Genomic DNA, 17,678 nt, shown 5'->3' with positions numbered 1-17,678 from the left:
CGCAAGTGATGCTAAAAATGGCACAAGGCCGCCACATGTATACACACTTGTATAGGGCAATTAGGGAGGATCTGCCATGGCCTCTGCTCCCAATGCATCAGAAATGGGAGTATGCGATGGGAATACAACTCACAGAGAAAGAATGGGAGAAGATGCACAAAGGGATAAAACTGGGCTGCTTTAATGCACGTTTCAAATGAGTACAATACAATTACATTCATCAAGCTTACCTGACACCGAAAGTCCTCAGTAAAATATCTCCATGGCCGTCCGATGAATGCCATAGTTGTAGACACACTGGGGCAGACTTCAGGCATGTGGTCTGGGCATGCCCACGAGTGACGGCATTCTAGGAGAATGTGTTGCACAAACTAAAAACGGCAACGGGGTGGGAGATCCAACAAGAGATACGTATGGTGATACTGGGTCTGCTCCATATGCCTAAAAATAAGAAGCTCAGCAGGAAATTTGTGCTGCTGGATATCACTTTAGCGAAAAGATGCATTACGATTGAATGGCAAAGTCCAACGCCTCCAAAGCTAGACAGGTGGTTAAAAGATATGGGTGAATGGGCCACAGCTGAGCAAGTCAGAATGAAACTAGCTACAAAGGATGAGAGACTGGCAGACGACCTCCTAGCATGGGCCTCGATGGTACAAGATCTACAGACTGGGCCTGACGTGGACTTGCAGACCATGACAGTTGACTCACAGAAGTCCTATACTACACAAACATAGGGATCTATATACATGATAATAGGCTGTTCAATAAATCCTCCAAGTAACATCCATTTAGGGGGGGAGGGTGTTTTTTGGTATCTAGGTATGAAATGTGGTATTAATATATGCAACACTGTATGTAGCTCGGTCTGCAATACTGATGTAAAGCATGATTGAAGGAGTTATATAATGGTTGAAATGGACCTATTGCTTTTATGTATGCTACTGTTGATGTATGGTTGTATTGCAACTTTTCTTGTTTGCAAAAGGCCATAAAAACACTTAAAAAAAAAAATTAAACTCAACACAGGCAAGACGGAAATACTGATCCTCGGGAACAACGCCTCGTCATGGAACGACTCCTGGTGACTTTCGGAACTTGGACCCTCACTGATGCCGACTGACCATGCCCGAAACTTTGCCATTATCCTTGGCAGCAAGTTCACCATAAAAACCAACTCAACGCAGTCTCCGACACTTTCTTCACACCCTTCACATGCTCCGCTAGATGTTCAAATGGCTCCCCGTCGAAACCAGAAGAACCATCTCCCAGGCCATAGTCATCACCCAGCTCAACTACGGCAATGTATTCTACATGGGAATCACTGCTCACCTCCTGAAAAGACTGTAGACCATACAGGACTCTGCGGCCAAACTCATCCTCGACCTCTCCAGATGAACACACATCACTCCCCACCTCAGGAAACTTCACTGCCTGCCCAGCTAGAAGAAGTGGCCTTTCAAGATGCTGGTCCACACCTACAAAGCCCTCCACAACCTTGAACCAGCATGCATCAACCACTGCGTCAACTTCCACCAACCCACCAGAAGCCCTCACTCCACCTCCCTCTCTCTCGCGCACACTCCTGCACCCGCCGTAGCAACAGTGGATGTTGTTCCTTTTCCTATCTCGCGGCAAAGTCTTAAAATAACCTCCCCCTATGCCTCAGAACATTAGCCTCTCTACCTGAATTCAGGAAAGGACTCAAGACCTGGCTGTTCAATAGAGCACCCTTCACCACAGGGTTCATAGCGCCTGGAGACCATCATGGGTGATTAGCCACGCTTTACAAATCCTGCCTGATTGACATGCTGTTGGGTGCTACATTATAGGCACGGTGTCGTTAAATAAAACATTGCTTCCTAGTGCTTTGTCCTCTGTACTCCTTTTTCTGAGTGGCTGTTCAGATTTAACGTACAGTGTGTACTCAGTTTGGTTTCTTCTGTTTAATATCCTTCACATCGGTGCCTTTGAAGTGACTTGGATGGCAGCTGCCTAATTGTAGTAATGTGTATGCGTACATCATTTGCGAGCCCATGTTTGTGACATTTGGCAACCGATATTTGCTTAGAAGAAGGTACTTTAATTTTTTTTGTAAAGCCGCACCAAAATGTTTGTCTTTATTTTTTATTGTTCAGTTTAAGTCAAACATATGTGCCTCCTGTCGCAAATGCTAATAAAGCAATAGGTTACTTTGCTTTCAGTCTTTCCAGTTCCTAGACAATTAGAATAAGTGATCTTTTTATACCTAGTTGGTCTTTAGTTAGTCGGCTATTCTTGATGTGCTCATTTGGTCTTTAAAACTCAAATAGAATGTTTAGTATACGTAAATGTGTATATTTTTTTTTTTACGGCATGTGTATATAAACATTGCATTTTTAACTACTTGATTTTTTAAATAGAAAGCATATTGGAGGAGATTTGGCCTAACGTCCAGAGCTGACACCTTCGGGACTGGGGAACCAGGTTCGAGTCCCAGCTTTGCGTTAACATTTTGTGATTTTGGTCAAATCACTGGTGCCTAAAAAAAGAAAAACAATATAACGTGACCATCTGTAATGTAACTTGGCGCTCATGTAAAGCGTGCTAATACCCTTGGAGCAAATTCGTGCTATATAAAACTGCAAACACCCATTGGCATGCCAAGCTGTCCGGTTTCAAAGGAATGTTGTATGGTAATGTGAAGCATAACAAGTAAATAGCATGGGAATCCATATGTATTTGTGTGGAAGAAAAGAACTGTGGAATAATATGGTGTACGTTAAAAGGTCGGCCAGGCCTAAACATCCATGTAGATTAATGACTGCCCTGCACCCAATTGTGCTTCTGCCAGAGAAAAACACCATCAATTATCTAGTTATCTAAGACAATTTAACAACCTTGCAGTGTTATGTGTGTGCTCTTAAAAATTCAAGCTTAGGCAGCTGAATAAATAAATAATATAATCACAGCTGTGTGGTTGGCAAGCACTTTTTTGTGGAAGCATATAACCTCTGCCCAATCAAAACATATACTCCTGGCTCCCAACATGAAGGCGGAGCCAAAGGCGCCTTCTAGTGATGCTCACATAATTGGCTGTCTCCACATCCGTCACCTCTTACGGTGAGTGCCTCGACCCAGGGCATCCCCAAAGGTATCAGTCAGACCACGATATGCACCCTACTTTCCCCATATCTTCTCAAATTTCTTAGGGCATCCTCTGCTTTCGTACACCACTCTCTACCTTTTTCCATGCATTAATTCATCCACTCTTGCTACTTGGTCCTGGTGGGTGCGCTAGCTTCCCCCCAACACCAGACCAGATCTTGCTTGGCTACAACAAACCCCCAATGTGTAAAACAAAAATTGCTTCCCAAGGAGGTCCACGTCGTCAGGTATGCCTAGGGTAACCAGCTGTGCTGACCAATGAATAGGAACCCCCAGAACCTATTCCAGCTCACCAGTTACCCCCTCACAGTTTTCCGATAACTCCCAATATTCCCAGAGCGTGTGAAGAAATGTGGCCTCAACTGTGCAACAGCGGAGGCACTTTAGGGTTCTCGCTCTTCACATTTTATGAAGCTGGGTCTGTTATAGTATACCCTATGGAGGATTTTGAATTGTATTAAGCGAAGCCGGTGTCTTATGCCCACTTCTGTAGGATGCATCAATGCCTCCTCCCAGCCCACATCCTCAAGTGCCCCAACATCCGTTTCTCATGTCCCTTGCAGTCCCCCCCCCCAGATGGTCCGCCATTGAGCATAGTGCGGTAAAGGCAGGAAACTACCGTGTGGGCCAGTGCCTTCTCCAACATCCATATCCCCAGTGGGGAAGACGCAGGGAAGTTCAGACCCAGAACCCGGTCTCCCGAGAGCTTGTGTGAGCTGCAAGTATCTGAAACACTGGGTCTCTGCTAAATCATATTACTCTTGTAAGGCCGCAAAGGACTTAACCTCCCTGCCCACCAATACATCTCCCAGAGTCTCAATCCCAGTGTGCTCCCACTGGCCGAAACCAGGTCACCTCCTCGTCTCCGGTAACATCTTACCCATCCGCAGGGGGGTAGCCAGGGTTGCCCTGCTTTTCTAAGTTATGACATTGATGGCTGTAGCCCAGGCCATCAGGTTGATCTTAGTCAGCTCGGGCATGTGCAGTCGGTTCTTCGTCCCCATAAACATAGTAGAGCTGCGCCCGCCTCTCCATAGCCACGCAGTCTATCCGATATTCCAGTTCACTGTACAGGCTATGAACCCAGTCATTGAGAAAATGTAGTTATGTTGCGCTATGATCCGCCCTAATATCTAGCGGTTGCTGCGCTGTGTTTTTGACATTCCTCTTTTTCAGTACAAATTCTTCGAATTCTTAAGAATTCGCTGTGTGGTATACTTGAAATAAGCGATGGTTGGTGGAAACTCGTAGCTTCTAATGCAGCATTCGTAGCTGTTGTTTTTGATGTAACGTCGTCTGTATTTGATTCTTTTTTATGTACATTTCTGTGTCCAGGAAGATCACCTTTTCATATCTTTTCATAGGTGAATTTCATAGGTGAATTTCAGATTTGTTGCACTTGTGTTCAGAATTTCAAAATATTCCTGGAACTAAGACTCTGTACCATCCCAGAAGATTTGCAAATCATTGATAAAGCGGATCCACATTATGGTTTTATCCAAAAATTCATTGTTTTGCAGGTGCCAAGCTACCTCTTTTTCCCACCATCCCATGGTCAGGCATACGTAGCTGGGGCTGAAGGAAAACCCCACCGCAGTCCCTTTGTTTTGACGGTATATTTCTTCGCCAAATAAAAAGATGTTTTGTGTCAAACATATTGAAATCATTTCATGTAACATCTTGGTATGGTCACTATAATGGATGTTCCTTTACTGGAGGAAGAAGTTGCAAGCTCTGATGCCTATCTCATTCTCTATGTTTGTATAAAGAGATATGACGTCCATTGTGACAAGCTTATATGTCTCTTGCCTAGGTGTATTCTGTAGATGTTTTAGTAGGTCGTTTGTGTCTTGATGTAAGAGTTTAGTCCGACTACAAAAGGCATTAAAAAATTATCAATATAATTGGCCATTGGCTCCAGAAGGCATCCTTTGGCAGACAAAATTGGTCGACCTGGTGTTTTTTTGTAGTCTTTATGCAGTTTGGGCAGGAAATAGATTGTTGCCGTTATTGGGAAATCAATTGTGAGGTATTTTCTTTCCTCCTCATCAATGAGATTTTGTGATGACCATTCCAGATGTTTTTTGTCCAGATCTCTTTTTATATCCATTGTTGGTTTATTTTTTATTCTTTCATAATACTCCATATCTCTTGGTTGGCGATGTGCCTCAGTGATATAGGCGTTACAATCCCAAATTACAATGTTAAAGCCTTTGTCTGCGATTTTAATTTCAATTTGGTTGTCTTGAGTACAACCCCTTTTTCCTTTCTATATATATCAAGCTCAGATTCCTTTGCAGAACAAAAGAATGGACCTCACTCAGATGGGAGTAGTTATACAGATTTTATTGCTGTATATCAAGCAGGACGCGTTTCGGCTTCGCGCCTTTTTCGTACTGGTAACACACGTAAATATTGACCACCATTTTAAATAAAAAAGATTCAATACAGTATCCGGGTTAACAATTGCGTCATTTCCATTTAGTTAATGAACATAACAAATGCACTGTTGATTACAAATAATTCATTTGGCAGCCATCTTAGAGTGGTTGAATATAGATATGCACCACTGCTCGAAAATCAATAATTGTCATTGCTCCATGGCTCATTCTCTATGTTTGTATAAAGAGATATGACGTCCATTGTGGCAGGCTTATATGTCTCTTGCCTAGGTGTATTCTGTAGATGTTTTAGTAGGCCGTGTGTGTCTTTGATGTAAGAGTTTAGTCCTACTACAAAAGGCATTAAAAAATTATCAATATAATTGGCCTTTGGCTCCAGAAGGGATCCTTTGGCAGACAAAATTGGTCGACCTGGTGTTTTTTTGAGTCTTTATGCAGTTTGGGTAGGAAATAGATTGTTGCCGTTATTGGGAACTCAATTGTGAGGTATTTTCTTTCCTCCTCATCAATAAGATTTTGTGCTGACCATTCCAGATGTTTTTTGTCCAGATCTCTTTTTATATCCATTGTTGGATTATTTTTTAATCTTTCATAATACTCCATATCTCTAAGTTGGTGATGTGTGTCAGTGATATAGGTGTTACAATCCCAAATTACAATGTTAATGCCTTTGTCTGCGATTTTAATTTCAATTTGGTTGTCTTGAGTACAACCCCTTTTACCTTCCTACCTGGAATGATTGGTGGCAAGAAAAAAAAAATATATAGATATAGATATATATATAGATAAATATATATATAGATAGATATAGATAGTTAGGACATATTTTCCATAGGAAATCCGCAACATTCTATTTGGATTAACTTTGGCGCCGGTTGACGAATCTACACGAAATTTTCAAAACTGGTGGGGCTTTCCGGTCTGCTCCTATCCTGAAAGTCTTGGGGTGATTCGTGAAGCCGGTGCTGAGAAAAAAAGGGGGGTCCCAAAATGTGTTTTCCCCATGCAATTTTCCACAGGTTCCGTTCATCGAGGCTACAGCGCGAACGGCTGAACGGAATTACACCAAATTTGGCAAAGTTGTAGTCCTTGGTTCAGACTCGTGCCTTTTGCTTATATGGTGTAAATCTGTTCAGTAGTTCCTGAGAAAATTACAATTAAAAGTACATATATATCTATGGCCTCGGTGGATGTGTGCATTATAAACGCACCGTCCTGATCACGCGCTGAATGCTGACTGGCTTTCAAGTGGTTGTCAACATTCGAAACCAGGAAGTGTTGGCAGCCATTTTGTGCCTCAGTAGAAGCGAGGATCTAGAAATTAGTGGAACAAGTGTTTAAAACGTATAAAGGGGGCAGGTAAGAAATATTTTAACCCTCTAGACCTGTTTAGGGGGTCCCACAGGGATCCGTAGGCCCCTCCCCCCCCCAATTTTTTTTGTTGTTGAAAAAATGGGGAAATGTGCGCTGGGTGCATGGATCTGCCATAACAAAAATAAAAACCAAGCGCGGACTCCTGTGCTTGTTTAAAAATTAGCTACCTGGGATGGTCAAATCTCGGGGTCTAAAGGTCCAGAGGGGCTGTGGTATGCTGCTCAGCCAGGAATATGTGTAGTTTAGAGTTTTAAATACTACAGGGGCCTTGTAGCCCGGGGACCGCCATTCTTCGGTGCTACAAAATAACTGGGTGAGGGAGCTGAAAGGTCTGTCTAAGCCCTGGGGATTACCACCCTCCGGGGCTTTTTATATTTTGGGAGGGGGGCCGCGTGGTCTCCATTCTGGAGCAGTGGAAACCCTTGGGGAACACCACCCACCAGGAGCAGGTCATTGCTATTTGCTATGGCAGGGCAGGAGTCGAGGTACTCGCTGTGTCATAGCAAACTTGAGAGCATATTAACAAGTGCCATTTCGCCGCAATATTTTTTAAAAAGCCAAAAATGCGGTGAAAATGATATTGCCCTATTTACTAGTTGACTTAAAGATGCATTAATGCATGTTAGCAGCCGGTTTGCTAAGGGGCTCGCCTCGTATCTCCAATGAGTTGCAATGTAGGTGTTTTCAGTGGGCAGGTAGGTGTTCCTATGACAATATAACATGGAAGAGGGAGGTAGGATAACAGCGTTGCATTTACAAGGCCGCCCTGGATTTGAGGACTGATAGGAAAACTCTTGCTAATTGCGGTTTGTCGGATCCTAACATGTGTTCTGAAGTAGACTTAAACATGTTTAATATGCGAGGTGGATTGATATGTTAATTGCACAGTCATATTAACAAGGTTTTCACCTGCGAACATGAATTTTCGCTGTCTTTCTCACTATATTGGGGGCATATTTACAAGGACAGCGTTAAAATTATCGTCGCTTTAGCGTTAGGAAAGTGTTGTTAAGTTTGTTGTGGTTCCCTGGAAGTGTAAGCGGAGTTGGCTGGACTAACATATGCCAGTGCTGCGCGAGGCTGTGAACCATGATTCCAGAGCTATGGGCGTGGTTCCGTTGTGAGCTATATGAGAAATCAACTGATTCGGGTGTCCATGTTGTAGTGCTGAGGTCACCCAGGTCTTAAGCGCAAATGTGTCATTATATCTGTAAAGTAGCACAGCATGGCCAACATGGAAGGTACGGGGTATCACTGACCCTATATTCATCTATAGTTGCACACATAAAAGATGGCGGACATGACGTATTTCTGCGAATTTGAATGTTTGTTGTAGATTAAGTGGAGTGTTGTAGCTGTAGTAATACAGGGCTATGAAAGCTTTAGGATGTAGTTTTTGGCACATGAAAGGTAGCTAATATATATACGTATGTGGTCATTCAGGTACACTCTTGAACTTGGTGCTGGAAATCAGTCGCGTTCACATCCTGTTATTGAAGAGAAATTACATAATCTACGCGTGCCTGAAAATGTACTGTAAATACGGTGCTCATGTAAATTGCTGATATAGTTGTGGGTCGAGTTTGGGCTATATAAATATGCACACACTTCCTTTTTTCTCCGCAAACACTATTTTCTATTCAAATCTTTTTGAAACATTGTGCCAAATTCTTATTAATATAGGAGGCCATGATTTACTTTGAGTTAAAGTAGAATAGAAGTGCTACTACTTCTTCATCTCTCTTCTTTGTTTTTTGTACATTTCTTTTAAATTACTCTTCATGAAAACATTGACATTAAATATTTTTTTACATGTTTACTGCATGCAACGATAAACCTCCAGTTCTTCATGAGTGACAATAGGTCACAATACTACACAATATACATACTGATAAACCCATTTTGACACTAGAAGAAAAAGATAAATACTTGATCTTTTTTTTTTTATTTGTACATATTTCAAACCTTCTTTTTCTGCGTCTTTGTAGTATTTTCAATTCGCGACGATAATACACAAACTGTTTTTACATTATTTCGTTTCTAATGTACAAATATACTTTTACACACTACGTTTAGAAATTATAATAATATACTTGCATTAGAAAAATATATATAGCATAAACTTATACTATTAATTTACTTCTCTTTAAAATTCTTTCCTTCTTCCGTAGATATACATCCAACTCTTCTAGAGGGAGCTTAATGTCATATTTATTACAATATATATATTAACTTTATGTTCCCTCTGAGGAAATGGACGATAAACTGAAGATGAATCCGACTATCGTAAACTTTACCTTGCTCGTAGTTTGGTCACCCGTAATTAAATCACAGAAATTAGAGTAATTATCCTACTGGTGTGCTTTATATATGTTTTAGTTATTGAAGTCACTATGGAATCAATTTAGTGCTCCTCCAATTTTTTTGTCACGTTTTATAGTTGACACGTGCTCAACATTTCCTCTGTTTAACTTGCACACGTGTTTTTAGTTTCATTTTATATCCTCATACGTATTCGCTCTTTCTTTGAATTTTTTCTCTCTTTTATTATACGAGTATTAAAATAAATATCTTTGTATTTATTTTTGAAAACAAGTATATTTATTGGTTACTGTGTACAGTTTCTGTCCACAATTTTAATACAGTTCCCCATCCAAAACCCATATTATCCTTATTTTTTTTTAAAGGTGCTATTTGTTTTTTTAAATTTATTTGAGTATTAAAATAAATACATTATTGTTGATGTGCGAGTTCCTTCCCTTATACACAGTTGATTGCCACATCTCTGAACATCTGGAGGTACCTGGTGGGCTAGTTGGCCCCCAGGGACCCACAGGATTGAGCAGGAATTAATTCTCTAACTTAAAACGTGCCACAGGGCGTGTTTGCAGACGTGTCACCTCAGGCCACATCCCCTTCTTTCACCATTGTACTCCGTTGTGGGTTTTATGTTGGGGAAGTAATTCTCTTTCAATACTGAGGGTCCCTGAGGGCCAAATAGCCCAATAGGTATCTCCAGTATGCGCCAGGGAGCTGCGTTGCAGATAGGTGTTCAGAGGCCACGTCCCTTTTTACACCTCTCTGCAACACAGCTCTGTGGCGCTTATTGGAGGTATCTGGTGGGCTACTTTGACTCTAGGGACCCGCTAAAATCAGCTGAACTACGAATTCCGATTTACTCACCTGTTATCAGGAGAGAACCCAGTGCTGCATCTTTTAGCCCAGCACTGACCCTGAAAAGTAATTCTAACCATACTTACCAGTAACTTGTATTTCTTTCCATAGGAATCTATTGTCTGGTTTACACCAGAAAAGTTTCTAAGTGTCGATTTTCACAAACTACAAATATTCCTTAAAAATCGCCTGTATAACTTAAACGCATTTTTTAACTGTTTACAGGAGATGCACCAGTGCTAGATCCAGGATCCACCACTGAGTAAGAAAAAGTAACGATAACACTACTTACTTGCTAAGTGAATTTTCTCCCAAAGGATAACATTGGTGATTCTATGTGAAAACGTTTCAGCGTGTCAACGTGTCAACTTTTAAAATACAATAATATTCATTAAAAATCACTACTGTAACCAAAACGATTTTACTCAACTGTTTACAGAAGATGTCCCAGGACTGAATCTAGGATCCAGTCCTGTGGTTAGAAAAGTAATCCATAAAGTAACTCATTGCATTTAACTAGAAATTCCCATTGATCTCAATAATGCATTGTTTGAAATTGTGTTGCTGATTGCAATAACTGTAACGACTGTACTTAAAAGTCTATTGCCTATTTGCAAAGTATTTAAATTAAAGTAATTCATTCTGAGAAAGTATATTTTGTAATGTAATGTATAATGTAATTATAATGTAATTTAAAAAATAAAATATCTAAAAATAAATAGATTTAAAAAAATGTAGTAAATCAGTATCAAAAAAATAAATATAACAATTAATACATTTAAAAATTGTCATTTACAAAACCTTTGAAATTCACTGAAAAAACCATAGGATTCAGAAATGGTATATTTCGGAATTAGCATTTAAAAAACCTTTGAAATTCACTGAAAAAACCATAGGTTTCAGACATGTTATAGTTGGGAATTAGCATTTAAAAAACCTTAGAAATTCACAGCTAACTATAACACCCCTAAAACCTATGGTTTTTTCAGTGAATATATATAGGTATACATATATATATGTATGCTTTAGCAAGAACCGTCTGTTAAGAAGTTCACTTTCAATATCCAGAAAAAAGAAATAGATTTTTTGGATACAAAAATCTATATAAAAAACAATAAACTGGAAACCACAGTCTTTAGAAAGAAAACATCTACAAATAGCATGCTACATGGCACGAGTTTCCATCCTGCATCGTTAAAACAAAGTATTCCCTATGGCGAATTTCTGCGTATGAAACACAACTGCTCGGAAGAAACAGAATTGGAAAGCAAATTTGCGGAAACCAAGTCTCGCTTTTCCAAACGTGGATATAAACACGCTGACATTGCACGAGGAGAACAGAGGGCATGAACCAAAACAAGAGCAGAAACACTAATACCCAAGAATAAAAAGGAAATTAAATCAGAAGATGACAAACCTCGACTGATCCTTACTTACTCAAAAGAGCGCTTCAAGATACAACACATTCTAACAAAATACTGGAATGTATTGAAAAAGGATACAGAAATTGGCTCTCTGATAGGAGACAGACCGCTGATATCGTTTCGTAAAGCTCCATCAATTCAAGACACTTTAGTCAACAGCCATTTTAAAAGAGACAAACCAGCCACATGGTTAGACAAACGTCAGCATGGTTTTACCAAATGTCTATCATGTAAAGCCTGTAAAATTGGCCAGAATCTAAAATCTATCAAGGATCCAAAGGGTAGAAACTTTGAAATAAGGGATACAATAACATGTGAATCCCAGTTTGTGGTTTATCAGATGCAATGTTTCTGTGGTATGAAATACATTGGCTCAACTATCTGTCCTCTCAAAAAGAGAATATTAGAGCACACATGATCGATTCAAAATAATGACTACAGTTATGCCATCGCCAAACATCTGAGAATCCATCCAGGCAAGACCTGGAAAGACATCAAGTATGCAGGAATTGCTTTGGTAAAGGAAAACGAAAGAGGTGGAGACTGTACCAAAAAGCGAAGACGTCTTGAATCAAAATTAATAATACGATTCAAAACCAGGAGCCCGGGGGGATTGAATGGGGACGAGGAAATGCACGTGCACCTCTAAGGCCCTGGATGAACTTAATAATAACTGAATGACTGATTTGAAACATTTGTATTCCACCCCTAAATTAACTATGTGTATCTTAATATGCATTTGAGATTTCAAATTGCATAAACTGAAAGTGCAGTCCAGTCTGGAATAATGAGAGACATGTGATTTAGACAACGTTTTAACGTTTATTTGTTATCCGAGTGTCGGAAAACTGTGAGAACGGCGCAAACGACATAATGGGGGTAGAGTCAAACAAAGGCACTCAGCCTAAATGGACTCATGGACACTTAGTCACAAATTAATTGCGCATGGTTACCCACCTCGCAACGTATGCAATAAGGTCAATCAACGATTTGATTGCCTTTACTATGCGCATTTTACACGCTTACAATAAGGTATAAGCATATAATAAAACCCCCATTGTCTCGCAGACCGCCGTACACCGGTTTCCCAAACACCAGGATTAGCTTTGAATTAAGCAATGAACATTTGACTACTAAGCCCATAATGCATCATAATGAGCTAGATGGAGTCTTTAGTATAAATAACAAACACAAATGAAGGACAATTGTTTGTTAACCGTGACCAGGGACCGCGTATGTCCGAAACTCTTAGGTGGGGAACCTACAGGAAAATAAATAACTGAAGAAAACCTTTGAAGTGGTGTGCGACGTCTTCTTAACAGAAGGTTCTTGCTAAAGCATTATTTGCGAGGTTGTCCCAAACCTCGCCGCCAGCACCAGCTAATCAGCTGCTCCCCCCGCTTGGGACATTTGCTCGTGGATATATATATGTATATATATATATATACTAGCAGCCCGCCCCAGCGTTGCCTGGGGCAGAAAGGGGCTGGGGGCAGTACACCCGCTCCCGCCCCGACCCCCTCCCGCACCGACTCCCTCCCGCCCCCCTCCCGCCCCGACTCACTCGCGTGCCCCGACTCACTGACGCCCCCCTCCCGCCCCGACTCACTCGCGCCCCCCTCCCGCCCCCCTCCCGCCCCGACTAACTCGCGCCCCCCTCCCGCCCCGACTCACTCGCGCTCTGACATTTTCATTTACTGCTGCCTCCTTCTTGCCTCCCCCTGCATCACACAGTCTCACTTTCCCTTTCCTTACCTGTGCCGCCGCTCCTCACTGCACAGCCGCTCGTCACTGCACCGCCCTCCTCCTTCGTCGTCATCACGCACGTCGCGTCACGGCCAGCGCTAGGTCCCGGCCGGCGCTACTTTCAGGGGACTAATTTGTTTACAAACTTAATTTTTTTAATTTACTTTTTTTTAAAATTTATATAGCCTATGTCCATCTACACACCCTGACATTTTCATAGATGTAACGGGTGTGTAGATTGGCACTGTGGTTCCCGAGTTTACCTGGCCAAAAGGTGCAAGTTCTCTCTTTATAATAGTAGTATATATATATATATATATATATATATATATATATATATATATATATATATATATATATATATATATATATATAGATAGATATATATTAGATGGGCAGCACTAATGATAGTGCTCTACTTTGTTGGGGTAAGGTGCACTGTGAATGTATTTATTTACATATGAGTATGTAAATGTATTTGTGGTGAGATGTATTTAAGAAGACGAAAAGAGAAATGTAGATTAATTTAATTTCAGTGTGTGTGCTTGCATTAGACTAGAAGTGACAGATGAAGTAAAAGGCATTTTTTTTAAAGTGGACAATACCCTTTTCTTATTTTGAAAATAAACATGAGTTGTTATTGGTTCAGTGCTGTAATCTTAGAATTTTGTAACTATTTGGGTTATTTTATTAGCAAAATGTCTTGTTTTTGTTGTGTATTAATTGACTAATTAGGTTTTATATAATCAGCAGTATGTGTCAAGCCACAATGTGTTCAGGTGCTAAACATGTTATTGAGTGGGAGAATATGTTCTACAACCATCATCTCTAATGCCCCATTCGTAATGACAGTGAATAAAGGAGACATTTTTAGCCCTTTCTCTGTAAGTACAGCTGCCACCTGATCCTAAAAAAGTCTCCTGTCCTTATGGACCACCAGTTTTAGTTACAAGTAGATAAGATATTGTTATTTTTTAAGTTTCTGTGTTTTATTGTTTTGAACATATTCACAAACATTAGCAGAGTTAAAGAGTATATGTTGTACTAGCATATTGTATTTCTGACGGCATCTGTGATGCTGAAGTCTATGCCAGCAACAGTTCTTGTTGGTGGTTCCTGATTTTCGCTATCATTTCCTTGTTCCAAAGTGAAAAACTATTTTTAGTAGTGAGGTATTGTATGTATGGCACACATGTGACTGAGACAGCCATGATGTGGGCCATGATGTTGCCAGCCATGGGTGTCGTTGGTTCCCAATGTTTGGGAGCAAAGTGAAATTCTGTGTTATATGATGTAAGATGTATATATATATATATATATATCAGGAAAAGCTGCTTTTTACCGCTCCGCAGATAATCATTCAGCAAGCAGACACGGACCCATCATAGTAGTGCTTTAGAGAAGCGTTTTAATGTCGGCCATAACGCGTTTCGCCACACAGAGTGGCTTGATCACATATATATATATATATATATATACACTGCAATTGGGAATGCCAGGGTGTTGACTGTTCCAATGCTGAAAGTTGGTGTGCATCTGGTTCCCAATATTTCTGATCACTTCTAGGGTGCCACGTGAAAGACTATATGTTCTAGTTATGCCTGGAGGGAATGCGTAATTAAGACCTCCAGGACGTTGGCTTTGGTCATGGGTGTGTGTGTGGTTCCTTATGTTCGCGATCATTTACGGGGTGCAAACTGAATAACTGTATGTTCTACTGACCTATTTCATGCCTCGGACATGTAAGTAAGAAAGTAATTTTATTGTTTTGATTAATTAAAACCATTACAAAAATACACATTCATAAAAGTCATATATTTAAAACAAGTCGAATACGTATCTAAAAACTAAAAATTCTCCATTGTAAAAGGTGCCATTGTTCGGATTATTCTGAAGAAGATCCCATGTCTATGCTAACAGATTACAGTTGCGTAGGCTAAAATCCTTATGTATTTTTTGCGTTTGCACGAGGTGTAGCTGATCCTTGCTTAGATTCTACTAATAACAGAAATTATACTAGCTTCCCATGTAGCTGCGGGTCCTTAGGGTCGAAGCATGCAATCACAGCCTGTCTCCGAGTTCGAATCCCTCATTCATTAAAATGCGCTTTGAGCAGTCCTACACTTTCCTCGGGCATGTGATTGGGACTGCCAGGGTGTGATCTTAACTCACATAGGTTGAGGCATGTGTACTGAAACATGCTTACATGTGGGCCATAATTATATGACAGGAGAGGATGTAGCCTAGCAGCTAGAGCGGTCGACCTCAGACCTGGGGAACCGGGTTCGAGTCTCCGCAACGACGCTCAACATCCTGTGATTCTGGGCAAATAACTTAATCTCGTGCCTTACAAAAATTAATGTGTTCATCTGTAACGAAACTGGTGCTCATGTAAAGTGCTCTGATACCCAATGTCTCGGGTCTAGTACGCGTTATATAAAACTCTTAAAAATTTTTATTTTTTTTTAAATGTTGGTTATGATTGTGACCTGCATCATAGGATGGATTGTGTTATTAAAGATATAAAAAACGTATTTCCCTTGGAGTGAGATGTCAGTCTTAACTACAGTGGCACAACTGCGCCTCTGTAATACTTAAACTGTGCTCTTTATATGCTTTGTGACCCATCTACACATTCTGTTAACGTCTACTGTATGACACTGCCTACATTAATAATAACGTCTTGTTTATCATATACCACTTCATGCAACATGCGTAAAGGTTCCAAGGCTGTAATTAAAAGGTATTGCTATTAGCCTATTAATGGTACAGCGTTTACCTCTATTTACTTACTTCTTAAAGGTGGAAGGGTGAGTTGGCTTTGGGAACCAACTTGACCACTTGCAGATCACAGGAAATGTCAGTGACGAGCACTTGGATGCCTGAGCAATCTTTCTGGCATTTCTTTCCTGTTTTATCAAATTACTTTTGTTGAATCCCCTACTTTTACGCTGTTGAATCCTTTGTATACGAAACATGCGCTCTTTGTTTTGAAATTGTTTTTTCTTTTTCGGTTAACCAATAAAGGTTTGTCTGATTACGTTTTTATTATATTTTTAGGTGACCAGACTTTAAGAATTTGGGATGTGAAGTCACCAGGATCCAAATTGGTCATTCCGGCCCACGAAGCAGAGATTTTGAGCTGTGACTGGTGTAAATACGATGAGGTATTTCATTTTTGGTCTTGTGGACAAGATGGCTTCTTGGTAGTGCTAATAACTTCTAGACCAACAACACTTATATTATCTTGCCGCGTAAAAGCTGAGTGCCTCCTGTCTCAAGCTCAGAATGATTTGCATAGCTGTGAAGTTATCTGCCCCAATTGCTGGCATTCATAAAGGAATCAGTTTATGGTCAGTTCGAGGCTAGGCTAGGCTCACAGAGGGCCCCAGGAGTGGTTTAGGCTCTGGGAATTTGAGGTGAACTAAAGTGTGACTTTTACTTCTGACAGTTAACTATCTCAGCTAGATTGGTACCTTGATGTAGGAAGGTGGATATCTGACTATGGTTACCCCCAACTTTTTGCCTAGTGTTTTGCTGGTTTTTGACTTAGTTGGCCTGGGATCCTGCTATTCAGAACCCCAGGCCTCCTGCTCTCTCTGTTAAAATGGACTCCATGTACCTTAGGTACATATCTAATTGGTACTGAGCCACCTTATCAGTCCCTGTACAGAGTACCTTAGGTATCCAGGGCATAGGTGTACCCAGGGCCTACCAGGGGCTGCAGCATGTATTATGCCACCCCTGGCTGGCCATCCAAAACTGACACAACTGGCTGCAAGACAGCTGGGGCAAGGTGGTGTAATCACCCTTTGCTATAGATATAGTATACCTATATCTAACCCTAAAATGGACACATATATTCCTATCAGTCACTCCTATGGCATGCCTTATCAATCCTGAAGGCAGAGTGCTTGGAATTATGTGAGATGGTGCTCTGGCATGAGCTGAGCCTGCCTACAGCTTTCGGAACCAAGTCCATGATAACGCTATACCATATACTCTTAAGTGCATTATCAACCTCGCGGTTAAATGCTAACTCTGGTATAACATTATCACAACATGTCGAGTAAGGTGTCATACGAATTGGAATACTACCCCCTCGCCAATTCTGGCGACGGGGGTAGCATTCCACCCTTCTAGAGGGGCATGACATGTATGTAACTGTGAACCCCGGTTAAAGTTAACTCGAGCCTTGGCATCACAAAATGGATGCTGCCACCACAGACACAAGTCTGACCTCCTGCTGCTGGGAGTCCTTCCAGAGAGGGAGACTTGGACAAAGGGTTTCCTGCCTTGGGATGTGCTAGCACCACCCCAGACAGGATGTTGTGTATTGGGTAGGATAGGCCTGAAAGGAATGAGACATGCCTGGGGCACACAAGGTGCCCTGTGCATACACCGGTTCAAA

General features: G+C 40.9%; 1 protein-coding gene across 1 annotated transcript in view; it reads left to right on the top strand.

The window, feature by feature from the left end:
• PEX7 (peroxisomal biogenesis factor 7) overlaps nucleotides 1-17,678 on the top strand; it is a 1,057,085-nt gene that overhangs the window by 490,592 nt on the left and 548,815 nt on the right. Inside the window, exon 6 of the mRNA XM_078649187.1 lies at nucleotides 16,328-16,434. Within this exon, the coding sequence (XP_078505313.1) occupies nucleotides 16,328-16,434 (107 nt within the window). The remainder of the gene's footprint in view (nucleotides 1-16,327; nucleotides 16,435-17,678) is intronic.

This window comes from Lissotriton helveticus, chromosome 6, assembly GCF_964261635.1.
Source record: "Lissotriton helveticus chromosome 6, aLisHel1.1, whole genome shotgun sequence".
Taxonomy (NCBI): Eukaryota; Metazoa; Chordata; class Amphibia; order Caudata; family Salamandridae; genus Lissotriton; species Lissotriton helveticus.
Note: the sequence above shows the minus strand (reverse complement) of the source record. Positions and strands in the feature narration are given on the sequence as shown.